The sequence below is a fragment of the Lepidochelys kempii genome, chromosome 5, assembly GCF_965140285.1.
Source record: "Lepidochelys kempii isolate rLepKem1 chromosome 5, rLepKem1.hap1, whole genome shotgun sequence".
NCBI classification, from domain to species: Eukaryota; Metazoa; Chordata; order Testudines; family Cheloniidae; genus Lepidochelys; species Lepidochelys kempii.
In genome coordinates this window covers 24,103,631-24,129,818 of record NC_136384.1, presented here as the reverse complement: position 1 = coordinate 24,129,818, position 26,188 = coordinate 24,103,631, and the positions used below count along the sequence as shown (strand labels likewise).

At 43.3% G+C, this 26,188-nt stretch overlaps 1 protein-coding gene across 1 annotated transcript in view; it reads left to right on the top strand.

Annotated features, from left to right (window-relative positions):
• Positions 1-24,795, top strand: part of ADAMTS12 (ADAM metallopeptidase with thrombospondin type 1 motif 12) — a 323,221-nt gene extending 298,426 nt beyond the window's left edge. The window contains exons 22-24 of the mRNA XM_073343691.1: positions 14,719-14,865; positions 21,213-21,366; positions 23,342-24,795. Coding sequence (XP_073199792.1) covers positions 14,719-14,865; positions 21,213-21,366; positions 23,342-23,556 — 516 coding nt within the window. The 3' untranslated portion in view covers positions 23,557-24,795. The remainder of the gene's footprint in view (positions 1-14,718; positions 14,866-21,212; positions 21,367-23,341) is intronic.
• Positions 24,796-26,188: the final 1,393 nt, after the last annotated feature.

Sequence of the window (26,188 nt, the reverse complement as noted above, 5' to 3'; positions counted from 1 at the left end):
CATTAATATACAGACATCTAAGGTGTTCATTAGAGTTCCCATCTATATTCCCTCTTGTTGTTCTGTCTCTCTGCTATTATTGCCCATATTCCTCCCAGATTTCAACCCTCCACCCAGGTCTCCATGTTCAGGACTCACCTGTGGGATTTTGTCTCCTGATCGGATCAAACCTAGTTTAAAGCCACCTCACTAGGTTAGTCTGTATCCAAAGATACTCCTCCCCTTCTTTCATACATGGACCCCATGTCTGCTCAGCAGTTCTTCTCAGAACAGCATCCCATTGTTGAAGAAACTGAAGCCCTCCTGATGGTACCATCCATGCAGCCATTCATTCATCTCCAGGATGTGTCTCTCTGCCTGGGGCCCTACCCTCGATGGGAAGGATCGATGAGAACACAACCTGTATCCTCAACTCCTTCATCCTCACTGCCAGAGCCCTGCAGTCACTTCTGATCTGCTTAGGGTCATATCTTGCAGCATCACTCATGCCCACTTGGATGAGCAGCATGGGATAGTAATCAGAGGGCCGGATGATCCTCTGCAGTCCTCTGTATGTCCCGGATACTGGCCCATGGCAGGCAGCCCACCTCCCGGGATGCCTGGTCAGGTCGGCAGATGGATGCTTCCATCCCCCTTAGAAGGGAGTCATGTCATCAACCACCACCACCCTTTGTTTCCTCTTGCAAGTGGTACATGGCTTTTCGGATCCTTCTCAGCCTAGCCCCTCCTCCTATAGCTCTCCCACCTGCTTCCTGAGAGATTTATCTGTTGGCACCTCTCACGCTGGATGGTCTCCCTAACATGGCTTTCTATGACTAGGAAATGCAGGCCACAGTCTCTGCAAATCCACCCCAGGACCTGGGTACAGGCATCCATGGTTGGGTTCTCTGTCTGCACACAGGTACAGGTGGAGCAGCTAGGAGCAGTGTTGGCACTGGCGATGTAAATTTTCTGAACCATGTTGATTTTATCCTTTTTCCCTCCTACAAACTCCTTCTCAAACTCCCCTGTTTGCTAGTGCCCCTTGGTCACTTAGCATCTGGTTTATAAGGCTTTTGCTCCTAGCTCAACACAGTTATCAAGAATGATCAAGGATCAAAGGCCTTGCTAGTGCACACTCAGCTAATAGCTAGTAGGCCTCTGATCCCGCACTCCCACACAGTCCCCAAACACACAATTCCCAACAGACCACACTGTAAAATTTAAACAAGCCAAAAGAAAAACTAAATTAAACTGAAAAAAAGAAAAGGAGTACTTGTGGCACCTTAGAGACTAACCAATTTATTAGAGCATAAGCTTTCATGAGCTACAGCTCACTTCGTCGGATGCATCCGACGAAGTGACGTGTAGTTCGCGAAAGCTCATGCTCTAATAAATTCGTTAGTCTCTAAGGTGCCACAAGTACTCCTTTTCTTTTTACAGATACAGACTAACACAGCTGCTACTCTGAAACCTAAATTAAACTGACTCACCTTAAGAATTAGTGCTACTCCTTCTTCCCTTTCTCCCTTTCAAACTACCATTAGCTGACCCCTATTCACTAGCTTCCATTCTCATCTCCACTCAGGCACTTCCAAGATAACAATGACCTCCAGAGCTTGACCTGACTGCAAGGTTTGTAAAACCATAGCTAGCAATAGGATCCTTCATAGGAACTACCTGCTTGAGGGAAAATTGTGGGGATTTATAAATCATTGTAATTGATTTGGGTATGTGACTCTTACCATAATGTGTGTTGGCTTGAAGCATAGCTTGCAAGAACTTCTGAACAGTGAATTTTGTGTGAATAAAACAGAATTGAATGATAGAAATTATCATTCTTTGACCTTGAAGGGATGCAGCCTCTGGAGAAATGTAGAAATCTCTTTCTCCCTCCTCTTCCCTCCCCCACCCCCACCCTGCTCAAATGATCAGACAGTCTGCTCTTTCAGTTTCCTTGGCAGGCCCTTCCTTGTCTGCTGGACAGAAACATGGAACCAGGACCCTGGGGAGCAGACTATCAACTGCCATGCAGGTTAGAAGAGAGTGGGGGATGAAATGATGCAGGACATTTTGGCCAAGACTGATGAACAGCTTGTTTATCAGACAGAGAAGAAAGACAGAAGGCTAGAAAGAAAGGGAGTCAGCCCAGCATGAGGAGAGATTGGCAACGCAGTTCCTGGTGCATGACTAATTGATACGGCTGGCTGGATTAGTAGGATATAATAGCTAGCAAAGTAATCTTATGGGCTACAAATCCCCCCTTTGATGGGGTGATTACTAAGAAACCCCATCACACTGATGAAAGGACAGATAGTTCATGTGTGGGAATAGGTTCTATTTCTTGATATATCTCTATCATGGGCATTATGGAGGCATATTCAGTTGGTTGTACCAGAGATGTTTGCCTTTGTAACTTATTGAGTTTACACTGCATACATTCTAAAGAGATGAAAACAATTCTGGTTGCAATACCTTGGATAATAATCCATCCCTTTAATCCAATTTCCTCCCAGGGAGAATCTACTTCTTGGCCTTCCTCAGCTAATAACTGGACAATTGCTTGTTTAGCCTTATCCACGTCATTTGTAATTTGGATAAGGTGGGTTTCCTTTTGGGATACCAATTGTTTTAATTGTAGTCCCAGAGGGGGAATATGTACTAAAAATGTTGAGGTATATTGGATAGTCAAATCCTGATAGGAGGGATCAGATAGAACAGTTGTATTTTCAAAGGCAGGAATAGGGGAAATCACTTGATTTCCAATTGAGGTAAACTGCTTAGGAGTAAAACAGAAGTTTGGATCTGTGACCTGACATTCCAAGGAACCATGTAGGAACCTTTCCTAGTTGGTTACTATGCAAAATTGGCTATTTCCAGCATAGGTCATCCTCTCCGTAGGAGTCTTCCATCTGGTCAGTTGGACCATACACTGTAACAATGATTGATTCTGGAGCTCTCCCTGCAGTCCACACAAGATAGTATTTGCCTGAAACACATTCCATCTGCATATATACTGAGGCCCCTTTTTAGAGCAACAGGCCATCTGCAGAACTTTCCATGTTTGGGTTAGAGTGTGATAGACTACCAAGGGAGGCACACTGGCACGTTCCTGGTAGATGCAGTCTTTGAGGTGACCTATGGACTGTACTGCAGCCAACCGCTTATACATCCTTGTCTGAGTTAAACACAGGTAAAGAGGCTGTGAATGAAACATACCAGGATCATGCTACAACACAATTTTGAGAAAATAAACAACTGTCTCGGTTAGGATGTGGTGTCACAGACCCCATTTGTCTCATAATTCCAATGGATACATGGACATACATTCAAACATACAGATCTCTCCTTCAGGCCTTTCAAAACATTTAGGGCAATACCAATTAACTAATTGCTTATCTTTGATTAGATTGGGGATTCTTCCCAATTCTAGGGATTGCAATGCCTCAGTGATTGTGTTAATGACACAGTCCCCATGTGCAGAGCAAATAATTTCCTTTCCTAATGATTGGTTCTTTTGTTGATCATTATTATGAGCGTCATTAGTCCAGGCGGATAGTTTGGTCCGCCGTTTTATTGCTATGACCAGTTTTCCCTGATTTTGTGTGTATTGCCAATTTATGATTACCTCATATTCTTCTGACTTTGAATCCTGTGAAGGTGAAGATTTAGCCTTGGTCTCCTCTTTCCAACCACAAATAATATTCACCATCACATTAACACGTAAGATGTTTACAAGATGTGGGAATGAATCCATAGAGTCATTTGCCAGCAACTTGGCATATAGCTTCAAAGTAAGTTCATTGCCTTGACTGGTGATAATGATTTGTTCAGTCTCTTTGGCAGGGCAATACATTTTCAATGTTCAAACACCTGAGTGTGGAGGCATTGTCGGGTATTATGGTCCTGGGCAGCTTGGCGTACTTGATGCAGGAGTCTAGTCCCAAAGTCTTGATTTTGGCTTAGTCCTACCCTCAGGGCAAAGATGAAGGAGTAGCAGATCAGAAATCTCAATGTCCATTTCATGACTGCAATCCTTTGAACTCCAACTATGGTGGGTTTTCAGGAGACAATTCGGCTAGCTCCTGGGAAGCAAGCTGCTCCTGGGACCTGGATGATCATTACAGTTTTAACTGATTAAGCGTGGTAGATTTTATCTTTAGTATGCTTGCCTCCTGTTACTTTAATCTTGTACACTGCTGAACTGAGTTTATCAATGATTCGGAAAGGTCCAATCCACCAATTACACAGTCTGTGCTCTGGTGCTTTGTAGGATAACAGCATTACTAGATCACAAGTATTTTCTTTTTGGGTTTTATCAGAGTAGGCCTTAGCCTTTCATTTTGATTTCCCCAATTTAGTGGCTACCTAAAGATGGATGTTTTAAATGTGCCTGCAGATTTTGCAGATAGGTGTCCATTTTGATTCCCTCCAATTGAGTACCACTTGTGTGCCAAATTAGGTGTTCTGGCAACCTTATACTTCGGCCTGTCATTACTTCAAAGGGTGTCTTATCGGTCGATGCAGCAGGAGTTGCCCTTAGTGCCATGAGAATTAGAGGCATGAGGGAATCCCAGCTGCATCCATTGGCATCCACCAGTTTCCTCAACATTACCTTTATGGTCCGATTTGTATGTTCCACCATCCCAGATGACTGTGGTCTGTATGAGATGTGTAGTCTCTGTGGGACTTCCATTCATTTAAGACAGTCTTTGAAGAACTGCCCTGTGAAATGTGATCCCTGGTCTGATTCCACTTTCGGAGGGATCCCCCAGTGAGAGAAGACTTGTTCTACCAGGACCTTGGCTGTGGCCTTTGCAGTACTGGTCTTCAAAGGAAAGGCCTCCACCCATTTTGAGAAAGGATCAACAGTCACCAAGAGGTATTGGTTGTCTCTTTGGGTTCGCGGTAGAGGGCCTATGAGATCAATCTGCAAAGCCATTCATGGACTTTCATACACCTGAGATTGTAATGGTGCATTACGTTTGGAAGGAGTTGGGTTGACTTGGGCACAAGTCAAACAGTTGTTACGGTACTGTTGTACATCTAATTTAAGAAGAGGCCACCATCACACGGTTAAGAGACATTGGACAGTTTCGTCTACTCCCTGATGTCCTCCTGTTAGAGTATCATGGACCATGTATATCATTTCCCTTCTTAGGGAGGTTGGAACCACCCACACTGGAAAAAGGCCTCCCGTGTACATGAGGATTTTATCCACCACTTGTAGATATTGTTTGTATTTCCCATATACAGGGTTTAATATAGATGACCATTCTCCTTCTGTCTTGGAGAGTTCTCAAATTATCTCCACTATATTTCTGTCTAATGCTTGCATCTCCTTTAAGTAAGGAATGTCAGTCTCTACCACCTTGGCAGCAGCAATTAAACACTTCGAACCAAGGGTTATGAAGGAATGTTCTAAGTCCTTTTCTTTCCATGGTTCCCCTGATCGAGCTCCCTCTCTGACTAGTCTGTTGGCCTTTTCATTCTCAATCGCATAGTGGAGTCTGAAAACAGACCAATACGCTGGTACAAGGTTTTAAGGGAGTCCTGTACACAGTACTTCAGTACACAAGCCACCGCCGCTAACTCAGCATATTGGGCTGAATGTGGGGTACATGAGTATGCTTTTTCCCAAGGCTCTCCTTTGGGAGGAATGATATAAATCCCAAAGCCAGTGCATGAATTCCCTTGAGGATCATGACAGCTTGATCCATCCACAAAGAAGTGGTTTCCTTTAAAGGAATCTATCTCTTGGATTAGAGGCAGGAAGAAGACTTTCTACCATTCCCTTTGGACTCTGTTTGTGTCTGGACAGTCATGGGGCTCTCCTTGATACAGTAAGGCTGTGGGCAGCAAAAATGGCATCCTAACAAGTTTTACTGTGATATCATTCCCCAGTAACAACAATGCCCAAAGGACTAGGGAGGCATTTGAAACCTGTCCGTCTTTAACCTGATTAGATAGCAGAAACTGAAGGGGTGTGTGCAATGAGTATAATATGATTGGGCTGAGGCCAGTTAGGAAAGCAAAATGCTGTATGGCCCAACTAGTGGCCACTAAGTACTTCTCACAGTTGTTGTATTTAAGTTTTACTGGAGACATTAAACATGAGGCATAGGCATATGAATTTCCCATGCCTCTCTTGGGAAGCAACAGCCACTAATGCATTAACACTCACGCCACCTCCAGGTGATAAGGTGTCTCAGGATTTGGAGTGATCAACACAGGAGCCATGACAAGGGCCTGTGTCAGCTGGAGCACTGCTTCAGTGGGAATGGACTGAACCACACACGGAACATCCTTCTTTAGCAGTTGGTACAAGGGACCTGCAATGGAAGCAAAATTAGCAATGAAACCCCTGTGGAACCCAGTTAAGCCCAAAAAGGATCTTAACACTGTTAGGTCCTCCGGTATCAGCAACTTTTGGACTGCCTCCACCTTTTGCTGTGAGGGAGTTTGACCCCATTTTGTCAGAGTAAGACCTAAGAAAGAGATAATGGTTTTCATTACTCGCACCTTGGCAGGGTTGCACTTTAATTTCGCTTCCTTAAGAATTTGCAGGATCTCGTCCAGCTTTGCCAAATACTCCTCCTTGGTGCGAGTTGCTAAGCAAAGGTCGTCTATGTACTGGAATAATATAGACGATTTAGAAAATCGTGCCAGGACTTGACGCATTTGAGCGTGGAACAATGCCAGGCTATTTTATATCCCTGTGGTAATCGGGTCCAGGAACATTGGACCCCCTGGAAGCTAAATGCAAACCTGTATTGCGACTCCCGGGCCACTGGTAAAGTCCAAAAGTTGTTACTGATATCTAGCTCAGAGAACCACTTAGCCTCCGGGTCAAAGGACTGTATGAGGTCTGGCATCTTTGCCACAGTAGGGGCACAAGTAGGGGTGACCTGATTTAACCATCTGTAATCGAAGGTGAGGCACCAAGAACCATCTGGTTTCTTAACAAGCCAAATCGGGGAGTTGGCTGTAGAAGTGCATCTACGCAGGACTCTCCAGGCCAGCAATGACTTGATAGCCTTGGCTACGTAAGGTGTGGTCTGGTCTGGAAAGGAATATTGTTTTTGAGCAGGTGTATCTCCCCCTTCCACAACAATAGTGACTGCCATGCACCCACAGTCGTGTTTGTGTTTAGCAAAGGCATCAGCATGTTTGCGAAGTATGGCCTGTAACTCTGGATAGAGTGCGTTTGGCTATTAACGTGTCCAGGTGGTATTCATCTGTTTCTGGCCCCTCTGCTGGAGTGACCATACCACACTCCAGTATGACCACTAGCAGGCAACCCAACTCTTGTCCTCCAGTAAGACACAACAACTGATTAGTCAAATCAGTAACGCATTCCTGCCTACCTAGGAAATCAGACCCCAACAGATTACCTTTTGGGTCTGACAATGTGAGCATCGCAAAGACATGGGTCTTGTGCAGGTGACCAATTTGTACTTTGATAGGTTTAGATAGCATGGCCATAACTTGGTAGTTTACAAACGTTGATAGCATCTTTGTTTTTCCAGATGCCAAAACAGAGGATCTAGGATCCTTCACATGGATGATACTGATTGCTGCTCCGGTGTCTACAATAAAATTTAGGTGGCGGTTCCCTACCACTATAGATACCATGGGTCTTCCACTTGCATCTCTTCCCAAAGGGGTTATGACACTCCTTGGGGCCTGCTGGCATCATGCGGAGTAATCTATAGGATAGATAGGCGGGTAGCCTTCAGGCTCTTCCACCTCCTCAGGGGTAACCCTGCATGAGAATAAGCCACTCAATTGGGAGGAGGGGTTGAGTCCACAGAGGCCACTGGTTGGTTTAAAGGATTTTGACGTTGATCTCCCAACACCAACTCATTTAGGCATGTCCAGAGTTCTCGGATATCCTGCTGTTGGGTCTCCAGGATTTGCTGCACTGTCTTGAACATTGACACTACTGAGAGATCCTCCTCCTGATAAGACGGTGGTAATCTAGAACCCTGAGGATGAGAAGAGTTCTGCGCAGCACCTGCAAGAAAAGGAACACGATCTCGAGGCCCCCTTGGGGCCCGAATGCATATCCTTGTTGATTGTTCGGTGAATTGAAATTATTGGCCCAGCACTGAGATTGAGGGGACCTAGGATTAGTCTGGTTCTGCCCTTGAGATGTCCTGGTAGGACCCTCAATCCTCACTATGGTAGTAGCCTGTGGCTTTTGTAGGGTTGCAACTGGGTCTCCACGCCAACCTGCTTTAGGGTTTCCCTGGGTATGGGCCTTGGCTAGAAGAACCAGGGCCTCATCCAGGAAGGTCCCATCATGGATATGCATGTTAACCCTTTCCTGTAGGTAGGGAAGAGAATTATTAACCAACAAGCTAACATACTGTGGTTCATTTGTGTCCTCTTTCATGTGACTGCGCCAGGCTGGACTTAACCGTAGATGAAATTGGTGGGAAGACTCATTTGGCTTTTGTCCAGGATGCTGATTATGCTCAAGCACAGCACTGTCTCTGAAAAAGACTTCTCACCCTTCCTATACTCTGGGAGCAAGGTGCTCTATAAGGCTCGATTTACTGTGAGCTGTAAGATTTTAACCCAATCATCACTTGGCAAACCAAATATTTGTCCTGTTTCCTGAACACGCTGTGCCTGTACTGCTACGGAGGAATCCTCCATCATTCCTACTTGTTTAGCTACTAAATCCAGAGTTCTAATATCTATAATCACTGCTATGGGACAGTCAGGAATTACATCTGGAGAGTTTGGGCAGCCACTGGAATCAGTATCTGAAGATACTTAGTATTTGAAGTGTCTCCCCCAAAACCTGGGGGCCTTCTCCTATCCGAGTCAATACTTCCTTCATCAGAACGATCAGATATATCCCTTGAGTGGAACCTAGGAAATATATGGTTAGTGTAGTGTTCTGAATAACTTCTATGGAGGGCACTCTCATACCGTGCTGACATATTCCTTATACCAGTGAAAGTTACGGATTGAAGTTCCGCTGGCACACATAGTGACATTAACACATACCACAGGGCTATTGGAGTCGGAGTTCCTAGATATTCCAGGAACCTGGGCGGTGCTGGTGACTGGCCTGGTTGCCATGACAAAGGACCGCCCCCATCAGAGGATCCTGAAAAGCCTCCTGAACTGGATGGTGCTACCACATTAGGTGGGGGAATTACATCTCTAAGCTGCTCTCTCTCTCTTTCCCCTGAATCCTGGTGATGATTGTATCACATGTATTAGATACCTGAACCACTTCTTATACAGCACGCCTCATTTTCTAGGCAATTTGAACCTCCAAAGGCGCTTCTCCTGCTCTGCCAGGAGCTGAGACAGTCTTTTCTTCAGAATCTCCTTCTCTCTCCCTCTGCAACATCCACTTGCTTTTCTAGGATGACAGTGTCTGGTTCACTTAATTCCTCTTTTAGCACTATGGCCGGAGGACTTCCCTTTTCTGCTGGCACACTGGCTCCCATTACTTCACTGTTACCTTCCTCTTGTAACTCACCGGGCTGTTTCTCTGCGTTAGCGGCTTCAGAAGCCATCTCTGCACTAGCTAGCTCTCTCGTTCCCCTTCTTGTTACTGGCTCCACGGGCTGATCAATTTCTGTTGGTTCCACTAACCCGATAGGAATAGAAACCACTGCTGACTCATCTCCTGTCTCTCCCATATAGCTCGACGCCATACACCTTGCCTTATCCTTTCAGAGTGAATCACAGCTGCCTTCTAACTGTCTGGCATTAAGGCATGAGCAATAAGATATGATTGTTACAAAAGCTTTCACTAGTGTTAGTGGCATTCTATGTGTAAATTGAGAAAATATGTGTGTGAGCACTAACATATGGAGAAGTGGTTCTAAAAGGGCATAGGTATTTAAGTTCAACAACTGACCACGGTCGGTTTATAACCTTCCAGTTATTTTTAAACTGGCAGCTGCTCATTTCTGCCACCCATACACTTCCTCACACACCTCATGGGCGTGATGCTGACTTCATTCTAACTTCCTTTCCAACTCTTTTCCTTTACAGAAAAGAGAGAACTGCTCTTCAGAAGCAGTGCATAACTGTTCCTTTAACTCCTGAATTTCCTTATCCTTCTTCACAGCTTTATGTGCCTTCCTGAGCAGCTCCTTTCTCACATTTAACTTCCGTCCCAGAAGACCACACGCTGTCAACAAACACTCCATTGCAATCCCTTTCACTTCACTATCTTTTCTTTTCTTTCTCTCAGTTTCAGTTTCAATCACCTGACTTACAAAACCCCACAGGTTACTATGCTTGGAGAGAACTTCCCTATCTTTCAATTCCTCCAAACCGCCTCCATGTTCCCCAATGCATCTTCTAACAAAAATCTCTAAGGCTATATCCCAGGCAGCCTCTACAGGCTCTGCCGCCTTTCCCTCACTCATTTTTGCTTTTTACACTGACTATACTTAACCTTTCAAATAACAAGGAGAAAAACTTAACACTGTAACTTAACTCTAAATCTTAAATCTAAAGAGATCTAAAGATGCCTTACAAAACTAATAATAGTAATAAAAAATTATATATACCCCAGACCAGTCCAACAATACTTCAAACAAGTCCCAAAAAGAAAGGATAGGAGTAGGATCTCTCCCTTCCTTTGATGGCCAATGTGTATTAGCAGATCGAGAGGTCCTGGCGGGACCTACTGAACAGAGGGGCAAATACTGCTCAGAGACAGCTCAAGGGGGCAACCCAGGGGAGTTGAGGGGACTACAAAGGGGTAACTGGAACCATACAAGTTCTGAGCTACCACGGCCCTTAAAATATTAATCAACTCCAACGCCACCACGAGTATGGCTCATTGGGCCCAATGCGACTGCCTGCTCAATACGCAAAAAACCCCACCCCTTATCACGCAATACCATTACTCCCAATATTTGGCCATATAAAACAGACAAACAGACATGAAACAGTTAAACCATTTGACTCACAAGCTGCAAGAGGGAAAAAAAGGAAGTATTATAAGTTCTCTGGGATCGGTGCCCAGAATTCATCTGTTATCAAAGGAAACTGCTACCAGACTGTGCCCAGTGACTAAGTCACAAAGAGTTTTGCTTTTTAATTTCTTAAATAAGTTTTTTTTAACCTCTTAAATAAGTGTTTGCCATGCACACCTTGAAACTCTTGCTGGCTCGCCAACCTGTTGACCTGAATTTTATGGGTTAGTTGTTATGGTTCGCCGCTGCTCACATCCGACCAGAAGATTTATAAGTTCTTGTCCAATTCAGACTACAGGGTCCAAGAACTCAGAGAATTCTATATCGGGAGAGGACTCTCAGGGTGCTTGGCAAAAACACTTACAGTGAGGACAATACCAAATTGACAAAAGCTTTAGTGAGATTAACAGAAGAATAATAAATGCTGTGAAACTTATGACTGCAAAACAGTAAAAGAATTCCAAAACTCCTGGTGGTAACATTCATATTATAAGTACCTTAACCTAACATACTCACACCCTTCCTTGGGGACCCGGTAATAGGAGGTGAAGGACCAGCCTTACTCCTGGCATATCCCATAACACGATGGATCTGGCTTCCCCAATAGTTAGGAATGTTGAGTAGTTATACTATACTACACAAGCTGAGCTGATAGCATGATAGAAGATGTAGAATATGGTAGAACAAAGAAAAGAAAAAGCTTCCTAAGATATTCTTACATGGTATTTTATAAGATCCCTACACTGTTTAATTCAGGCCCAACGTACTATACCCAAATCTTGTTTTCGTACCTTAAGAAATTTTTGGGTACCCTTATCCTATACATTAGTGGATTATGACACTTACTCTTTGCATATTAATAAGGATTATCTCACTCCAACGTAGGCTTTTTTGGCGACTTCCAGGTTTGTGGTGTGCCCTGCAGTTACCAACTGGTTGCAGACGCCAGATAAACCTGTTCAGTGTTGTATGTAGTTCCTCCCTTCGGTTCCCCAAAGTTCAGGGACCATTTTCATTTGTGCCACAGGTTGTCCGCCTTTATGCTGACTTACTCTTAACTAATCATACTTTTAGCTATTTAGCTGGATACAGGCAGGCAGGCTTCTTGCATTTCAGCAAAACTTATTCTATATATAATTATTAGGAAACACATATCACATGCCTCAACACATCCTAATTTCATAGGAATTAATACTGATAAAATATAAGAATCATATATGAAATGGATTAATTCAGAAAGAGAAACATATTATTTAATACAGCTTGCTGGATTAGTAGGATATAATAGCTAGCAAAGTAATCTTATGGGCTATACCATGTGAGAGATGGGATGAATGCTAGTAAGCTTATTAGCATGTGTGTAGGTTTTTAATATGTTTTCCCTGTAATGCTTTGTATCTTAAAAAGAATGTCGGCTTGCTTAGAAACATCTGTGTGGTATTTTATATCTGTAGCAATTACACTGTTATCAGTCTCTGAAGAGAGAGCAAGCAGGTGTCCTAGAGTATTCTTCTGTGCTGGGAATGCACAGCGAAGGCAAGGAAACTGTCTAGCCTGGGAATACCCTGTCAGAAAGGAGAGAGATGCATGTCTCCACTCCAGAGAGACAACAGCTGGGGAGCTGAAAGTCAAGAGTGGGTGTCCTTGCTGTGCCACTGAGGTGAAATACAAGTGCATTTGTCCTGAACTGTGACAGCGCCTTCAATAGGCCAAATACTGCCACCAAAATGTCCACCAGCATTTCACAGATGCTCTGCCTGATTCCCAAAATAGCAGTGAAAGCACGATCAGGAAAAGGTCTTACACCATGTTACTGACTCCAGTTGCAGAGAGCCTGCAGACCCAAAAAATGGCTCAGCTAGATGTGCTGGTGGGCTAAGCACACTCCTGGTCAAGTGCTATGGGATGGACAGACATGTTCTCCCTCAATACATCATGAACCAAGCAAGCCCTAGAGCTTCTACAGCTAGCAAGGCTGCTAAGGTCCCTGGGATACACCCCCGAAAGCCACAGCACCTGACTCATGTCTACATAGCGCAGTATGGACACGTTGGCACAGATAGGAGCCTGACATAACAATGCAGCGTGAACACTCAAGCATGAGCATGGAGAGAACTGATGTGCTGGCATCCGTCACGTGGGCCTGCGGGTACTATGCAATGCAGAACACCCCAAATTTCCATACCCTGATGTACAGCAGAAGAGATCATCTTAGAGAAGCCTCAACAGGGTTTGTTTCGGGTACCATATTGGACCAGGAAACAAGACTCACTCTGTTTGTTACCTTCTCCTGCCATTCTGTTTGGTCTTTCTGCCATGACCAGTTTAGAATTTTCCTTTAAGCTTCAACATTGGGATTTTCAAACATGCATATGGGACTTTCCTAAATTCCATTGAAATTCAGTGGGACAAGGTGGGTGAGATCATTTTATTGGACCAATTTGTGCTGGTGAAAGAGAAAAGCTTTCAAGCTTACACTCTTTGATAGCTTGTCTCTTTCACCAAGAGAAGTTGCTCCAATAAAAGACATTACCTCACCTACCATCTCTCTGTAATATCCTGTGACCTACACAGCTACAATAACATTGAGAACAATATTGAAATGGAGTATCTAACTGCCGTAGGATCTGTTGAAAATCCATGCCTAAAATAAGAGAGGAGCTGCAGAGGTTTGGTTTTAGTTTTGTAAAAATCTCATTTGCTGGATTTACTTTTGCAAAACCAAATCCAATGTGTGGTTTGAATACAATTTCTATTTATTTATACCACCAAAGTTGTGTGTTTTGTTTTGTTTTGGGGGAGGTAAGGGTTGGCAAAAAGTTTTCAACATTAGCCTATGTAATAAATCTACTAAACCCTCTTGTTCATCCATGGCTTCTCTTTTCACACTGAGGATATTGTGACACATCACTCCAAATTGTGATTTAAGGATAACATTCTGATTCAGACCTGCAAGTTGGTCCTCAACTCTGATATTCTGCTTATCCTAAAGGGAGAGAGCAGCTCCTTTTACAGAAAGCAGATCATCAGATAGGGGAAGTTTCAGGAAAGCCCAAGAACAAAATTTTATCCAAAATATTTTTGGCCCATTATATTCCCAGCCGTGTATCAAGCCTTTGGTGCATTTCAAGACGTCACAACCATGATCACTTTTTAAAACAGGTTTGGAAAGAAAGTTTTAAAAATATCCTCAGTCCATATTTCTGTATGATGGTTGATTATTGCCATTTTTGTAGCTAAAGGTTTAGTATGTGCCGTGTGGATTTTCAATATCCCCAAGCAGCCTCATGAAAGTGAGAGGTTGCATCTTGTAAATTTGTCCCAGTGAGCAAAAGTCTTACATTAATATTGCAGATTAAACCTGCAGAAACATGACTTGCTTTCTGACATTATGACATGAATCATTGTCCCTACACTAAATCTGAGTAATATTATGTTGCTTTCATTATGAATGTTAGGAGTGAATTTATTAATAACATTCTGCCTCCTACTCCAGATTAATAACAGCCCCTTCCCATCTGTGTCATTAAAAAAGATTAAAGAAATACATTATGCAGTCATTATCTTCAACTTTGGGTCATCAGACTTGATGTATGTGCTAAACTATACTTGCTAATGTCCTAAATTATTTCAGATAAATGCTTCTTACTAACTGTTCAATGATCATGCATTTCTCAAATAAATATGTTCTCTACTTCCTTTGCAGCCTGTTTATATTTTTTTGACCACCCAAAATTGCTTTCACTTTACTCTTTTCTGGTGTGCTGTTTTATTTTAGTGTTCGAGAACATGTGGCGGTGGTCTGCAAGAACGATACATCTACTGCCCAGAAGAGGACTATTGTGACTGGACGAAAAAGCCTAACTCCACGGCACGCTGCAATGGGCAGCCTTGTACTCAGTGGATAAATGGGACGTGGAATTCGGTAGGATTCAATCCTTGTTTTTTTTGGCTTTTGAGAAATGCATAGTAAAATATACACCACCACAACTAAAAAGTCATCCACTTCAGACACAGAACCTGATTTGGCTAATTAACTCCAATTCTCCAATGTTATCTGGTTAAAATGAATCAATAAGAATCTATTTGATAAATTAAAGCCTAAATCTGCTACCCTTGTTCACATTAAAATCAGTGGTACTGCTCAAGGAGTAAGGAACTAGTCAATGAGAACAAGGGTAGCAAAGTCAGGCCCTTTAATAATTATGTACAGTGTTTGTGAGGTACAGTATACATGGCAAGCCAGTTCTTAGTGCACAGTTAGTGATAAAACTAGAACAAGGGTCTTCTCAAAAAGTACTGAAAGGCCAGCTCACCATGCAGATATATTTATATTTTTAGTTGCTGTGTTGTGGAGTGAATTTACCACAGTTGTGATACTGTAATTGTATCTGTTTGAAGATTTATCATTTTCCACCTATTCTCATCCACATGATATTTGCTTTAAAAGCACTGTAGGCAAAAACTGCAGGTTAACTATATAGGGAAGCTCCATGGGTAGTAGAAGCAGCAAATCTAGATATGGATTCAGGTAGTCTCAAGAGAAGAGCAAAGCAGTAAAGGAAAAAAAGAGTTCTGCTTCTTTGTGTAAAGCACACACTCTGTTACAGACCTGGCTGAGTCCCCTTGGTGGAGAGTCACCAGTCTGTTGTAATTGGACCCAGTCTTTGGATCGCATGTGTCCAAGCCATCTGGGCCTAGGCAGCATCTGGTCACTGTTTCTAGCTCTGGGCCCATTGGTATACTCATGGGTGCAGATACCCTGTCTAACCCCTTTCCTTGGGATATGGGACTCCTCCATCCAACTCCGTAGGCCAGTGGCTCAGACCTCCCAGGTCTCTCCAGTCACATATGCATACTCCCCCAGAGCACCATATCCGTGGATGCTCTGGTTCATAATTTAACTCCTCAGGGACCATACGGCAGATAAAATAAGGCGCACAGGTCTTTGCACAGGAGTTTCTGATACCACTGTAACTTTTACTGTCAAAGCATACACAACTCACAGATCTTTAGGAAACACAGTTAAAAGCCTTATATGCTCTCTCCCCTAAGTCTCTGCTCACCCCTTCTTGTGAGTATGTCAGTCCTTTGGTCTTCAGTGCAGAGGATGTGAAGGAGATCCCCACCCTAAGCCACTCTTTTTAGGGCACAAATCTAAGGAGCAGACCCAGACTGAGGTGTCAGTAGAGAAGGTTTTGGAACAAATTGATAAATTAAATAGTAATAAGTCACCAGGACCAGATGGCATTCACCCAAGAGCTCTGCAGGAACTCAGATAAGAAATTGCAGAATTACTAACTCTGGTGGGTAATCTATTTCTTAAATCAGCCCCTCTACCAGATTACTGGAGGATAGCTAATATTAGCAGTTTTTTGTTTTAAAGGCTTGTTACGAATTACACCTGGTAGGACACGCACACAAATGCTGCGAATTATACCTGATAGGCCACGCACAGTTCGAATCTAGCTGAGGCACATAAACAAAGTCCACAACTGCAGAGTTCCCAAAAAACACCAAGTTTATTATGCTCGAGCGTGGTGCCCACCTGCTAGCCAGGAGGGGACCCCAAATACAGATTATACAAAGGTTATATACCTCTTAGCAAAGCATGTTGCCCTCGTGCATCGGAAACCTTAGCCAATAAACACACCCTTTTCTTATCTACCACCAATCCCTGCTTGGTGCATTCCTCGTGCTAAACTAGTATGTTAATTACAGAGCATGGTCCTAAAGCCATGCATCAGTAACTTTTATTATCAGGATGGGAGGCCTCACATCAAAGGCCAGGAGATAGGGAGTTAGGGACAGACAAAGAACAGATACCGGGAGTCAAGGCAGGCTGGAAACAAGGAGGAGGATTTTCACAGGAATGCAGTATCTAAGGAACACTCCTCCTGGTGCATGATGTGCTTGCTTTTAGACAATGGTGGGCCCCAAACCAAAATGGAGTCACATGTGCTAACTTTGGCTCCAGAGGCAATCCTGGCAATTACAGGCCAGTAAACCTAACTTTAGTACCAGGCAAATAGATTGAAACTATAATAAAGACTCAAATATTAGGTACGTATATATGTACATTATATGTGCAATCCTGGAGAAGGGGCATATGCACAATAACCCTTTCTCTCCTATGTTCTTATATCCTAATACTACTTTACAAATATTTTTCAAAGTAGAAGGTATGTTGCATAAACATCCCACCAACTGTTTTAAAAAATTTTTAAAAACAGAATCTTAAATATAAATTACAATAGTAAATGGCAAGCCATGAGGGGCAGTGTGCAATACAAATCTCCAACTGATGTTTCATTGATGCTAAGAGAAAAAAAGCAAATGATACATTAATTTTTCAGCAGAAGGCCATAAAATGGAACCTGAATATTCTATGAGTCTTATTTATTGGTAGGTTTTTCCATTAACATTGTTCCAGACATCAAATTCATGTAACAGAAAGTAATTGGTTTATTAAAGTCAACTCATGGTATGTTCTGTTTTTGTTCCACTTTAAGTTTTCTGCTACATAACCATGAAATAAATCTTCCAAAGCTAAGATGCAGCATTCTTAGTACGGGAGAAGATATCATACAAAGCAGTCAATCAAATAGATGTTTTGTTTTCAAAATGTACAGTAATTCAGCTTTTTATGGCAGGATTTACAAAGTAATACTGCTGTGGCTTTGATCTTTTTAACTGTTCATTACAAGCTCAGTCAAGCAAAAATTGCCTTAACTTTTTCAATCTAGTTTTACATTTATACTGGCTCAAAACAAATTCTAGTAAATGGGAATTTGACAAAAAAAATCACGTGTAGCAAAATAAAAAGGCTTCATCTAAAAAAACCCCCTAAAATAACATAAGGTGAGACACTGGAATAAGGATTAGCTGTAGAATAGTACTTCTGGAGTGAAATGTAACAATAAAGAATGGGGGACCACTTATGAACTTCTACCATTTAGAAAAATTCTAGCAATTCAAATGATGTTTCCTAACTCTAATATAAAGACTTCTTCTGGAGCTCCTTCAAGATGATACACATTTTAAATGATTATCAGAATACTAGTTAATTTTTGTATAAAATAGAAACCTTTATAGATTAATAAAAATTTAGAGATGGAGAATGCCAAGTAGGTTGTCTTTTCAGTGAGGGGGTGTTTTCTGCAGCATATAGACTTTGTTCACATATTGCATGATTTCACTGTCAAGAAATTCATCCCTTGCTGCAGAATTGGGATCCAGAACCTCAGCTTTCATTTTCTATATTTCTAGCCCCCATGTCTGAACATAACTGAGGCCTGATCTACAGTTATACCACCCTAACCCCCAGTGTAGACAGCACCAAGTCAATGGGAGAATTAGCTACCACCTTTTGGAGAGGTAGATTACCTGGGCCAGGAGCAGAACCTCTCCCACTCCACCACTCCAGTGTTTAAATTGTAGACAAACCCTGAATTTAATAGACCAATGTTATCTTCCTGAGTTTGCAGACCACGTGAAACAATAGATGAGAAGTATGAACTGCCCTATTCATCTAAATGAGGTTTAATGCTAAAATGTAAAGATGACATCTGAGTTATACTGAAAATGTGGGGAACAGGATAAAATAAACTGAACTTAATATCAAAATAACACTGGGCTACTGTACTGACTGTATTATTCAATTTAATTTTATTTAATTCAATAAAAACCTCAATTTTAAAAATTTTGGAAGTTGCCACTGAATGTCTAGGGCCTCGTTTATATACTTTATACTAATTACAACAAAATCCTTTATGGACAGAGAGAGAGACTAGAAAGAGGATACTTTGCAGAATTGAATAGAGGTACACATCCCACTTTTAATAATTGTACAGCCTTGGCGGACATTCTATAGCTCTGTAAGTTTTAGGGAAAAGACATGAAGTGGTAATTTTCAAGATTTATGATTTATCTTGCTAGCTACTGTATATTCAAAGAGAAGAGGGGGGAAACACCTCTAAAATTGACCAGAATGCACACAAAACCCCTTGACGGATGAATAGTTGTAGATTATTTTATACCCCAGTTACTTGGAGAATTGTATCTTGAAGACATTTTTCTATATTGGCATCTGGATAAAGAGAAAGAGTTGGGCTGGAGTTGTCCTGGAGCAAAGAAAGATACTGGCAGCCTAAATATCTTCAAGGAAGCCACTCATTCAGCTTTTCCAAAACCTTAAGGCCAGGCCTTTCCATAGTGGTGCGATCACGGTAGATTTAGTTATGTTTAGTACAGCTGGTTGGAGAATGGTTATTTTTCCCCTCTGAAAATGTTGATGTTGCATTAAAAAATTGAAACTGAAAACTTTTAGCTAAAAGCCAAAGATGTTGACTCAGAAATGCCACCGCCATGCCTCATGGGAGTGGTAGTTCAGACCCTCATGGATTCTCCTTTAGGACCCAGGTTCCCCAGCAAGACTATATCTCCCATGATGCACCACCATCCCCCTTGTTGTTGAGCCCCTGTGGAAGTGCTTGTCCATAGTGCAATTTGGGAGATGTAGGGCAGGTCTACACTTAAAACATTGTAGCACTTAAGTGAAGATGAACCTGTGCCGATTGGAGAGCTTCTTCTGTCAGCATAGTTAATCCACTTTTCAGAGAGGTGATAGCTATGTTGACGAGAGAAGCTCTCCTGTTGACATAGCTGTCTAAACGCGCTATGTGTGGAGGTTAGGTCGGTATAACTATGTCGCTCAGTGATGTGGGTTTTAAACACCCCTGAGCGAAGTAGTTATGCTGATATAGGTCTGTAGTGTAGACCTGGCCGTAGCCTGGCTGGGAAACTTGGCCTATAGAGAAGAATGGGGGCATGAGGCATCTGCACTACAACTCCCATGAGGCACCGTGTTGATGTCTCTGAATCAAAATCTCTTCAGTTTTAGAGTGTTCTGTTTTCAACCAAGAGTCAAAATTTTCCACAAAAAGCAGATCCTTTTCACCAAAAAAAATCTCATTTTGTCAAAACCCCAATTTTCCATCAAAAACAGTTTAGAGAGAAAACTTCCAACCAACACCAATTTTTAGGGAAGGACCACCTAGAAAATTATTTCACTGGCCCACTCCAAAATGCTACAGCAGTCAGTCTCTCCTGATCAGAATGCCTAACATGCTCAAGGATTAACATGGTTTGTCTGATGAGGCTGCTAGTCGTGTGTAGTTTCTCCTTACGCTCACTAGCTGCATTAGGCTACATCTCTACTAGGAGCTAGGGACGTGGTTCCCCTGCTTGTGTACATGTACCCAAGCTAACTCTCATCGAGCTAGTATCAGTATAAATAGCAGGGTAGCCACAGGAGCAAGGGTAGCAGCACCGGAGGCTCGGCTGAGCCATGCCGAGTATATACCCACCCGGCGTTTGTACTCAGCACATCTCTGCTGTGCCTTAGCGGTGACTACACTATTTATGCTCACATTATCTCAGTGAGAGTTAGTGTGAGTATATATGCACATGAGCAGGGGAATCACAACTCTAGCTCCTAGTGTAGGAGTAGCCTTAGATGGCTCTGTGTTTGGAGCTGAAATTTGCCTCATATATTTGGTTTAGCTTATATCTTCTATTAGTGCTCTACAGATGGTTACAACCTTTTAGAGATTTTGTTCTGTTTTTTACTGGCTGTAAGATAAAGTACAGTCTATTATTCTTGAGGGTCTACTCTAAACATTTTCTTTGTAGATTTCCACAGTGCTGTACAGTGCCATAAAAGGGAACATTAATAATAAATAGAGAACAAGGTAACAGCAAGGTATCAGATGCTTATTTTGATTTGAAACCCATACCATTTTACCATAGGTACACAGACTCGGACTAAACAGCAAGGCGACTGTAATAGCAGGTCCAGTGATGTCATGGATTTGTCAGACAACAGTATAGCATTAACATCTAGTTATACAGGAAGATGGCATTTTGGGCATGCAGTTCACAAATCTATTAGTGGGCAATCTCATGGGAAAAAACAGGTGGAAAAGATCTGAATGTGTATGTAGAGTATATAGATAAACCTTTTCTTTGCCTTGCTTTCCTTTTGTCTGAAGTTGATATCCTTATTGCTCTTATAATAATACAAGTAGAAAATATTCGCAAATCTTTGGGAATCCTTGAAAGGTACATAGTACTTTAGATCTTGGTCATGCATCCCTTGCTTAGCAACTCAAAGATTAGAGCTGCTTTACGCTAATTGATGAACATGCTAAAAGCATACTACACAATCCCCATTCAGAAGGCTTTGGGATAAATTAATTGTATCTCTTTCAGTGCACTGCTTCTTGTGGAGGGGGCATTCAGCAAAGAACAGTAAAGTGCATCAATACAGAAGATAACAAAGCCGAAGATCAAACTATGTGTGAGCATGAGTTCAAGCCTCCAGAATCTCAGAAATGCAATACGCAAGAATGCAGGAAAAGTGCAGGTAAGTTAATACCCTTGGGTGAAATTTTTCAAAATAGCTCAGCACCCAACATGCATCCAACATGCTGAGCTCTCTTGAAAATCTGTCCCCATTTGCAAGTGCTAACCTCTTTTGAAAACTATGCCTGAATGGTGAGGGAGGCAAAGCTGATGTGCTTCCTCTTGGAAAGATCCACAATGGCAGCATCAACTCTGGACAGACCTTCATAGAAGTGTCAGGTACCGGTTCAGTCTCACGTGACCAGTGCCCTGATCTTCTTGGCTGCTTTAAATAAGACCCTCCTGCCAGCCACACCAGTGACAAATCCATACAGGGGCACAAGGAGTTCTGCTCCAGGGACCGCACTGATTCTCCGCCGCAGTACAAGGACTGCAAGTGTCTCCTAAGACTCTCTCCTCCCACAGTCTTAAAGTGGAGTCCTGTGCTGACGCCACAGTATCAAAATCCAAGGAAGTCTTCGTTTTCAGCACTGAGCATGCCAGTACTAAGCACCTCAACATCATCCATTCCAACACGGGGAACAGCAGCACCATATGTGCCTGCCCCAAGAAACCTGGCACCGACCACCTCCTTTGGCACTATTGGAGTCCTTGGTTCTGATAGCACACAAACTCCCTTTGCCAGCGCCGCTACCATACGCACCGACAGAATTTTCTATCAGAGACCGGTACTGGATTCGCCTTCAGAAGCTAAGGAGAGGTCATCACCAACTACCCACCTTAGCACTGATAGTGAGACAGTCACTCTTCAAGTAGGTCTCCACTCCTCTGCCATTTTAAATAGTCTTGCAGGGAGAGAGCAAAGGGGATGCGGGTGAGTTAGATGTGTATGACGGCACAGCATCCACTCATAATGGAAGCAGCAGCTAGGATTATAGGGTAAAACCTGCCCAAATATTTCATCATATCTTTCGTAATACTAACAGAGAGGGCTGGGCCAATATTAACCAGTTTAGATACTGTGTCCTCCCCTGCTTCTTTTCCATCTGCTGTGCTCTTACTGGCCCAGATCGAGGAAGAGATTCTATGATTCAGGGCCAGTCCTCTCCCAAACCTGGGGCCACCCCTCTCTGGGCTGGCTGTTCGGTGCCTCTTCTCCACAAACTCTGTGCTCGGGGCACTGCTCAGAACATAGTCCAGTTCACCATAAAACATACAGGTGGTTGGGGCAGTATCAGATTTGGAATTCTTATCCTTGGTCTTTTGGTACGTCACCTTGAGCTCCTTTATCTTCTCCCTGCGCTGCTGCCTGGTTTCCTGGTCCCATGATTGGCCAGCAGCTGCTTAGATATACCATGGTACAGGTTGAGGTTCCTCTTTGAGGAGCTATCATGGGGTTTGCTTGCACAGGCCCAAAGCTGCATCAAGATTCTGGGTATGATCCTCCAGTCAGGTGGCTGCATGCTGATACATGGGCCTTTTACTGGACATTGTTCTACTGTAATCAAACACCGGATATGGGTAGGCTGAAGAGGCCACAAGTAATGTGGGACTGAGAATGCTGAGCAGAGCACAGGTAGATGGCAAGATAATACACAGGAATGGGTCAGTGTGTTCTTTACAGAAAGTGAGGGGGCAGAATGGGGTCTGAACTGCTGCACTCGAGTATCTGCTCCCTCCTGCCTTATTCGAAAGCTACCACCAGCTCCTCCCAGTCAACACGGCCTCTTAGAAAAGTAAGTTCCTACAGCTTCTTCAGAAGTCCCCTCCCCAAGCTAGCCAGCAATCACTGGTAGTGCAGTGGGACAGGGAGGCAATGCATATCTGTAAATGTGGTATCTTTGAGAGTGGTGTAACACACTGTGGTTTGGGCCTTGTTCATCAAAGGTCCTTGGTGCAGGTGCTGCCTTGGAGCTCAGATACTCTGCTTCCCTGCTATTCTGTCCATGCATTCACACAGATCTAGACATGGACATAGGTTACTCTCATCTAGACGCTCAGACTATAACTAACTTTCATCATGTTTTTCACCATAGGCCTGCCGTGCCACAAGGACAAGCTGTCCATTCATTTCTGCCAGAGACTGAAGCAGATTGGCAAATGTTTGGTGCCATCAATGCAGACTCAGTGCTGCATCACATGTAACAGGCCCCGAATTCCTAACAAAACAAGATCTGGAAATCAACAGCACTTCAAAGAACAAAATTACACCAAACCCAGAAGAAAATTGCGTCCGATCCATTCTTTATAGATGGAAACCTAAAGAACTATCAAAATTGGGAAAATACATCCTTTAGGGCAATCAATCCCAATATGCTTCTCCAGCCTTCTCTTTAAGACAGCCACAAATTTGTCATTGTGATTTGCAATGTACACCTGTTCCTGGTACTTCTTATGCATGTATGGAACACAGGTTCAGGACATGCGTACAGGATTAATTTGGTCTTTAAATAAATGTTGTGCTTTTTGTTTTTCTCCATTTACAGTGGAAGAACAAACTGTTGTTCCCCCAAAACAGTATTAAAATAATAACTGGCACTTGTACATAGCACTATTTAGTCCCAGATTCCAAAGGGCAAAGTTATTCTATCCTGTCTGTTGTAATTACTGGGGCTTCCCTGTACACAACCTCCTAGGATGCCAGTAGCATGCTGAGTATACTGCAACCTGGAGGCAAGCACTGTAGGTGCTTCATCAGCTAGGCCTCACTGGTGCTAGCCATAGTGGACCCCAATAACTACTCAGACACATGGCCAAGGAAAAGGGCTGGCAGGAAAGGGAAAGGTTGCAAATACCCTAGGTACAGAAGCATAACCAGTTATAGTTCAAAGTGAGCAATCGCGGTTCTTGTTTGGCTCCCTGGGACAGCCCAATGGACAGTTAGGGCTCTTCAGGTCTACTTGCCTGGGGTGCTGTCTCCAGTCCAATCTCTAGTCAAGTAAATAGGCACCTAGAGATTTCTAGGCCAGGATGAGTTAGTGTTCCACATTGGGGCCCCTTTGCTCTGGCTCCCTGCCCAGCCACGGTTGTTCCCCCATCAGTCTCTGCATACAGAGCTGCATTCAGCTGTATCATCTGACATTCACAGCCTGTTCTGCAAATGGTTCCTGGGGATTTTGCTCTGAAATCAGCTTCCCTGCAGCAACTTGCTTGCCAGGCAGCCACCATTTCCAAACAGAGTTCGACTACTTCCTGGTTCAGGAGCTTTTCTCTTACCTGGCCAGGAGGGAATGGGGAGAGAGCAAATGGGAGTTGTAGTCTCCTTCTTAGCAAATCCATCACACTATAACACAGAGCTCTACAGCATGTTTTGAGCCAGCTCCTTCTTTATATTAGTCACTTTGCACTGCCAGAGTGGTACAAAGTGACTGTAAAGCTGACGCCCCCAAAGGGACAGCTGAAGATCCTCACCATGGGCCCTTAGGTTTTGTACAAACTTGTTTTTTTTTTTTTAAATCTGTTTGAGTTGACAACGTCTCTTAAAACTGCTAGTTTATTGCTGTCTCTTTAAAAGGCTATTAACCTAAAATTACTAGTGGAGTTTTCTCATAGGTAGCTATGAACTTGTATTCAAAGACTCAGTTTAGTCAGCATGTTTTATTAAAAGAAAAAAAGTTAAACACTCGACTGACTCTCTGAAGGAGACCTCCTAAGTACACAGTTCTGAGCATGGTTCTGTTGGTGCAAATATCTTGGAACGACCTAAAGAACAAATGTTCAGGATTAAAATTATACCAGATATTTTATGCTCTCATGATGCAGTATTCAACCTTTTTTAAAACCAAGCTTTCAGCACCTACTGAACCCAATTAAACAATTTATTTTACAGTGATATCTAAAGCAAACAGTCAAAAATCTGCTAAGGAAGCCTAGTCAATAGTGGAGCATTTCCCATGTTTGGTATCAGATAGTAGGCTTGATCCTACTGGCACCGAAGACAATGGTGTAACTACCCTCAATGGGAGCTGGACTGGCCTTTAAAACAGGCAGAGATTTAGGCTGAGAATTTTAAAGGGTCTGAAAGGAGTCTGGTGCTCGAGTTCCACTGAAATTCAATGGAAGTTGGATGCAGAGGCCACTCAAGACAATCTGCCACTGTAGGCAAAACCTCAGTGTTCTGCTCCCCCCTCATCGGCCTAGAGTGGCAGATTTGGCTCAGCTGCCCTTCTGTCATGACAGAGAGGTGGCTGAGCCAAATTTGAGTAGCATTGCAACCTGGCATATGAGGTTGCAACACCACTCAAATTTGGTCCAGCTGCGCATGACGGAGGGGCAGCTGGGGCAAGTATGCTGCCTTAGGCAGTGCCTACTTCACCTATAACTGAAGCAGCCTCTGTTTGGGTGCTTCACTCAACCCACTAGTTTGTGCCAGCTTTGTCCTTGATACCTCCCTATACTTTCCTAGCCCTTATTTAGAATACTACATTCCAAATGTGGATGGGTCATGAAAGTCCGCCCTACCTGCACATAGTGCAGGGGTTCTCCAACTTCAATGCACCATGACCCCCTTCTGACCACAAACATTACTATAGGACCCCAGGAGGGGGGACGGAAGCCTAAGCCTGCTCAAGCCCTGCTGCCCCAAGCAGGGTGGGAGAGCCAAACCCAAAGGGCTTCAGCCCCAGGTGGGGGGCAGGGGCCTCTAATCTGAGCCCTGACACCTAGGGCTGAAGCCCTCAGGCTTTGGCTTCAGCCCCACATGGTGGGACTCGGGCTTCAGCCCCAGGTGATGGGGCTCCAGCCCCGGGCCCCAGCAAGTTTAATGCCATCCCTGGTGACCCCATTAAAATGAGGTTGCAACCCGCTTTGGGGTCCCGACCCATAGTTTGAGAACCACTGACTGAGTGCAAAGTATTCATGCCCCTTTGCTTTGACAAGTTTTC